General features: G+C 42.0%; 1 protein-coding gene across 1 annotated transcript; it reads right to left on the reverse strand.

Annotated features, from left to right (window-relative positions):
* Positions 1-305: 305 nt before the first annotated feature.
* On the reverse strand, positions 306-4488 carry LOC145721570 (cytochrome b-c1 complex subunit 2, mitochondrial-like). The gene is made up of 4 exons (XM_081819920.1): positions 4331-4488; positions 1708-1791; positions 1461-1610; positions 306-509 (listed from the first exon to the last, which is right to left on the reverse strand). Exons 1-4 carry the CDS (start codon positions 4361-4363, stop codon positions 426-428), a joined length of 351 nt encoding a protein of 116 aa, XP_081676046.1. The 5' UTR covers positions 4364-4488; the 3' UTR covers positions 306-425.
* Positions 4489-6662: the final 2174 nt, after the last annotated feature.

Below are 6662 nucleotides of genomic sequence, written 5' to 3' on the forward strand. Positions count from 1 at the left end.
CAGAGAGAGACACAGGGAGAGAGGGAACACAAGCAGGGGGAGTGGGAGAGGGAGAAGCAGGCTTCCCGAGGAGCAGGGAGTTCGATGCAGGGCTCGATCCCAGGACCCTGGGATCATGACTTGAGCCAAAGGCAGACTCTTAACGACTGAGCCACCCAGGTGCCCTGTCCGTCCATTTTCTATTTGCTTGTCTTCTCCTAATTTGTAGTTCTTTATTTTTCCAAATAACCCTCTCCATGTTATGTATGTGGCAAACATTTACTGCCAGTTACTTAAATATTCACTTTAAGGCATAAAAATGTTTTACATTTTGATGTAGTTAAATTCATTAGCTTTCTCCTCCTTGTGCCTGATTAACAAATCCTTAATCGTGTTGGTAAGTTCCCTTATGATCGAATATTTTCTGGTGTTTTCACTATTTCCTGCTACTTATTTTTAACAAACCTTAATTTGCCACCAACTGCTTCGATTCCACGGGTTATCTTGAAAGATGAAGCTCCTTTGGTAGTCTGGAAAAAGAACTGTACTTTTAGTAATTTTTTAATGCTAAGTTTGCAATCACACAATATCACAATCTAAATGTCTAATTGTCATTAGATTCAAAAAGAACTTTACCTAAACAGTGGATCCCTTTTTAGTTTAAGAATTATAAAATGAAGTTTGCCAAAAAACACACAATAGTTTTTCTCTTCTGTAGGATCAAGATACCATAGCATTCCTAAGCGAAATAAGTCAATCAGAGAAAGACAATTATCATATGATCTCACTGATAAGTGGAATCTGAGAAACAAGGCAGAGGATCATAGGGACAGGGAGGGAAAAATGAAACAAGACGAAACCGGAGAGGGAGACAAACCATAAGAGACTCTTAATCTCAAGAAACAAACAGGGTTGCTGGAATGGAAGGGGGTGGGAGGGATGGTGTGGCTGGATGATGGACATGGGGAGGGTATGTGCTATGGTGAGCGCTGTGAATTGTGTAAGACTGATGAATCACAGACCTGTACCCCTGAAACAAATAATTATATGTTAATTTTTTAAAAAAGGGAAAAAAAAAGAATGTAATGAAATATTATCCCAGAGTAACACTGAATTGACCACAACTACAAACAAATATGGATAAATATAAAATAGTTTTTGTTAATATGAAAAACAACATTTGTTACTGAAACTATTTCAAAAGAAAAGGGAAGAAAAAGTAAACATTTTAGAATAGTTGTTAATCTGGGGTGAAGAGGGTGGGAAGGGAAGGAGACACAAGTAACATTGATTTTAATGATAATGTTCGAATATGCTGAGTGATACATTCAGAGGTGCTTATTTGACTGTATGCTTTATAACCTACATGTTACATAAATCCTTTTGTGTGTTTCGAATAATATGATGCATTATTTTTAATGGGGGAAAAAAAAAAGATGCCACAGCATTCCTGAACAGAGTGAGGTAGTAAAGATACTTACCAAACTGGATGCAAGACGAAGCAAATGAGAGGTTCCTAAGTTGTTGGAGTCCTCATATCTACTGCCTGCTTTAATGAACAAACCAATTCTTGATGCAGGAGCATAGTTCTCCAGAGAAGCAATCACTAAGCCATTTGGTAATTTGGTAAACTGTATTTAAGATAAAGTGAGATGTGATCAATGCTTTTCTATTACCAAAGACAGTAAGGAGTGTATGGGTTCCAGTGAGTAACTCAGTGGGACTGACCTCAAGGTCCTGAGGATGTGAAGGCACTCCTGCAGGGGCGGCCGTGGCTTTCACTTTGGGAGCAACTTTCAGGGAATAAAATCGCTAAACACAAAAAAGACAGGTTACACACATCTCTCTCAAGAAGAGTCTTGTATTCTGGTGTGCCCAAGCAACAGGTGTTCATTGATAATATATCTTCAAGGTTGGATTTAGTGGACTTATTATTTCCCAACCACTCTTAAATCTCTGTATTTATGTGTGATTTGTAGAGCCTGAAGGAATACCTAATCCTACATTTTCATTTTTTTAGAATGTAAAGAACCACTGTATTTTTCTTTTCCCTGTTAACTATCTTATTAAAGCTTCAGGTGGCTCTTCCTGGCTCTAATGCTTTGGAATTTTTTTTTTTGACCTGAGTCAAAGGCAGACGCTTAACCATGTGAGCCACCCAGGCGCCCTTGCTTTGGAATTTTTTGAAAAAGTGTAGGACTGCCACACCCATACTCTTTTATTAGATATTAGCATTACTATTTCCCTTATCTGCCCAGTCTCATTCTAGTCTACCTCCCAAGTGAAATGACTTCATCTCCATAATCATTTTAGTAACCTTTAAAAAAGACCAAGTATACCAAGGACAATTCCTCCAAGACCCCAATATTTCACATAGTATCTTCACTCTCTTGGGTGCTACAGTAAGACCACACAACCAAGGGCTTTATTTCTTTGACTAATACACATTTATATCATCCTGAGATTAACAATAGCTTCAGCTACAGCAGATTCTCAGTTCATTATATGCAGCCACTGGAAAGGTAAAAAGGTCTTAAAGGCTGGATAATTGATCCAGATACATAACTTTATTGTTTTTTGGGTAAATGATATACGATGCTATAGAATTCATTCTAAGGCTCATGAGGTTATTAGAAAAGATGTTGTCCCAAAATCAAATGAACATACTGCTGGAGTTTCCTGAGGACTCCCATCAGAGGCCGCAATGCCCTGACTCCGTGATGTCCTGAAGGGCTGTTTGTTAAATATTCAACATCAGTCCTATACTGAGTTGGTTCCTAGTTTTCACTCGTTATTAGTACTTTTTAACTATAAAATACAATTAGCTTTGTTTTACATCAATTTTGTTTGAGGGGTGTGGTATAGCTAACCCTACTTGTGATTCTAAAAAGTAAAATTTTAAGATATGTGAGCATAGCTGTTCAAATATGAATAATCTATAGTTCCATTGCCAAGGGAGATTTAGGTGCTTTCACCTCAAGAAACAGTGACACTTTGATTATATACTGTCTATAATTTGTCCCATTCAAATCAGCTGCAAAGAATTATCCTCATAATTGTCAACTAGATAATTTTAGTAACAAGATATGTATAAATTTATTCTTTTGTAAAATAAGGGATAGAATTAGAAACATTGCTTTCAAGTCTACTGCAATTTGTTTACATTGGTCCTCTCCAACCGTTACCTTTGAGTTCTTTTATCTACTAGACAGGTGGGATGGATAGAATGGAGGCGATTTGTGGGTCTTTTGCCACTCTAGGCTGCTCTCAGCATTGTTAATCGTTAGTTTGTCTAGGTGTGGCAGTAAGGGTAATTTAGGCTATATTATAATTTAAATTACAACCATTCGTATAATCCACAGTATGTCTATTTAAACATTAGGCACAGAGAAACTCCATTCCCTGTTCTTCTGCATCTCTGTCTAGCAGGTTAGAAGTTACCTAGTAACCCAGATACCGTTGGCATTTCGGGCTAGGTAATTTTTTGTTGTGTGTGGGGAGGATGTGCTTGTGCACTGTAGGATATTGAGCAGCACCTCTGGACTCTAGATGCCAGCTGCACTCCCCACAGGCTGTTACAACCAAAAATGTATTCAGATATTGCCAACTATCCCCTGGGGGCAAAACTGGCCAAGCTGAGATTTTTAAGTGCTCCTCACCTCCCCTCTTGATAACTACCACTCCGTAGTGGTAGCACACTGACATTTGAGGAGTTTTCCCCAAGTGACAACTATGTTTCGCTTGGGCTTGAAGGAGGAGTCTTAAGCAGCTCCCGAGGACTGACCAAGAGCCGCTCCCAGAATTCTCTAACAAGACGTGAAGAAAAACACGGCATCCTGCCAGGGCACCATAATAAGTTCTAGAACAGTGATAAGCACTGTACAGGCATTAGCTCATTTCTTCCTTAAGATTTTACTCATAAGCCCACTTAACCGTTGGGGAAACTGATGCTCCGTGACACACTAAGAAGCAGAGGCCAGAGCTGACGGTGAGGGTGGAGGCTAGGTCTACGCCGACCCCTTACCCCCCAGGACTCGCGGTTTCCTCCTCGGGCACGCAAATGCAGCAGTGACCTTCAGAGGTCTCTCCACCGAGCCGCGTCACCTCCGCTCTCAAGCCCTTTGCCTTTTCTCTTCAGGTTCTCCGGAGTTAGGTCTCTTCTGCGCGTAGCACGAGCTGGGCCTCCAATGCCCGACCCACCCACCTTGCAGACCACTTGGCCCGCAGAGTTCGGCTGAAGGGCAGACGGAAGCCCAAGGCCGGGGAGCTCCAAACCAAGCACCTCCGGTCCGTATCACCTTGCTGACAAACTGCTCCCCAACCTTTCCCCATGCCCACCGGCTGTGCTCACCGAGAAGGACCCGGCTCTGTTTAGCAGCTTCATGGCTCAAGATTGCTCTAATCCACGGTCACGGCCGGCTTAAAGGAAAGCAAGATGGTGGCTGACGAGAGGAGTTTCCCAGCATCCCCCGCGCGCTCTTTCCCACGCCTTCTACGTGTAGAGGACTCTCTATGCGGACCGCGCTCTACTGCTCCCTGGAGGAGGTTGGGCCAGTCCAATTCCTCCAAGACGCAGTATAGGCGGACGCAAAGTTTTGTAAGTAAATACTCAGAAGATTACTTATGTTACCACTTTTTGGATTCTCGTCCTGGCTCGGATATCCACTCTGTAATCCTGCTCTAGTTCTAGGACAGCCCATCACAACCCACCCCCGCCACTTTGGATTCTCCCGACCCGGATTGTCCAATGAGACAGCCCCTTTTCCCGGGGTTCCTCCCGCGGTCTCTCGGCTCCCGTCTGCTCTCGAGCTCCCGCACAGCCAGCGCATAAGGAGAGTCCTCTCTATCTCTTTGCCTTTCTGCCGAGACTTGGGCTTCGAAGCCGGGCGTGACTGCTTCTTGCTTGCTAAAGTCCTCACTAGATCATTAGCTCTATGAGGGTAGAGGTCTTGTCCAATGAACTCGCTGCTGTCACTCCCAGAACAGGCGGGAGACACAAATGGATGAATCCTGAAACCGAGGCAGTCCTCACAACTAAAGTCTCTGCTCTCATGAAATTTATATTCTTAGGCTGGGGCTACGTAGAAAACAAAAACTTAACTATAATTTTCGTATGAGAAAACTGAAAATGTTTTGAAGAGTAGGGGTGTGTGTTGGGGGTACTTCTGAGCTGAAAGCTGCATTTTGGGAGTCATGTGACTATCCGGGGGAAGAAAGTTCACTTTTCAGTGAGTATTAACCGTGAAATCGCCTTGTGTCAGACACTGCTAAAGATGAAGGCGTGGTCTTTGCCCTTCAGGAACTTACAGTCTGCTACTGTGGCACGGTTGGGAAACCAACAGCATCAATACCATTTGGAGTCAGAAATGCAGAATCTCCATACTTAATCAAAATCTGCATTTTACAAGATTCATATGCACATTAAAATTTCAGAAGGGTTGGTGGTGCTGTAGACATTTACAACGCATAGACAAACTTACGTCTAACTCTTTGGCCTGTGGCTGATTTACTTGACTTCTACAACTGTCTAACAGGATTTCAGGTGACATTTAAGACCCGATCTGGCCATTAAGAATCTGGTGCAAATCCAATTTCTGTGCCTTCAAGGGGCACCCCTGTCTCAAAGTGTGGCAGACTTAACACTAGTGGTGCATGAGATGATTTTAAGTTGTTCATAAATGAACACTATTCCATTTCAATAGTTGTACATTTATTTTGAATATTATGGCAAGCAAAGCTGGTAAAGAGTTTCCTCTTTAAATACATTTGCAAAAAGAGTAAAAGTAGGTTTAAACAACGTTGAGTAAACTATTGGTGATAGGGCAAAAATCATGAAGGTGTTCTACCAATGAGTGAGGCTGGAGAAACATTGCTCTGATCAAGTAGCCCACCTGCTTAAAATTTTTCAATGATTCCCCATGTTTTTCAAGATAAAGTTCAAATTCATTAACATGGGACCTAAATCTCTGTTTCCAGTACTTTTTAAGCATTACCCCCAAATTAGTTGCATCCCTGAGAGTTCCAGTCATTGGAACTTCCAACAGTTCAGGGTAGATGGTATAACTCCTATTTAGAATGTTCCCTAATTCTTCATCCCCACCTCAAAACAGAACTGTGACCCAAACAAAAAATTCTGTTCAAATGTGGTAGGAACTGAAATATAATTCATGACATCAGCTACATAAATAAAATTCTAAGTTTATTTGTATTTTACACCACTGCAAAATTTCCTATTAAGCTGTACACTCCAAAGTCGTACTGCCATCTTGTGGACAGATCTAACACTTTCACGTCTTACCAGTGTCCTACCTACTTCAGTGACTGCTGCTTACATGAGGAGGAAGGTGTGCGTGTAGTTGAGATGGGATGCCATTAGTAACATGTGTGGTGGTGGTAGGTGTTGTACATTTTCCACCTTATCCTTTTCTTCAGCTCCCAACCAGTCTTGTAGCTAATTACATAATTAAGGTGATAGAAGAGGCTGGATCCATGAGCTCCAATTCTCATTTTGTGTTGACACTCCTTATACCTTTTGAATAATTAATGCTTGGAGTAGTAAGTCCCCATAATGGAGGGAAGTAGTAAAAGAGTTGAGAATAGAAGACACAGAAGAAGGGCGCCTGGGTGGCTCAGTTGGTTAAGCGACTGCCTTCGGCTCAGGTCATGATCCTGGAGTCCCGGGA

This window comes from Leptonychotes weddellii, chromosome 5, assembly GCF_054177405.1.
Source record: "Leptonychotes weddellii isolate Sample4059 chromosome 5, ASM5417740v2, whole genome shotgun sequence".
Lineage (NCBI taxonomy): Eukaryota > Metazoa > Chordata > Mammalia > Carnivora > Phocidae > Leptonychotes > Leptonychotes weddellii.

Coding starts and splice junctions, on each gene's coding strand:
- LOC145721570 (XM_081819920.1), bottom strand. CDS start 4,363: ATGAAGCTGCTAAACAGAGCCGGGTCCTTCTCG. Junction 1,792..4,330: donor ACAGAGCCGGGTCCTTCTCG/GTGAGCACAGCC, acceptor TTTTGTGTTTAG/CGATTTTATTCCCTGAAAGT. Junction 510..1,460: donor TTCGTCTTGCATCCAGTTTG/GTAAGTATCTTT, acceptor TTCTTTTTCCAG/ACTACCAAAGGAGCTTCATC.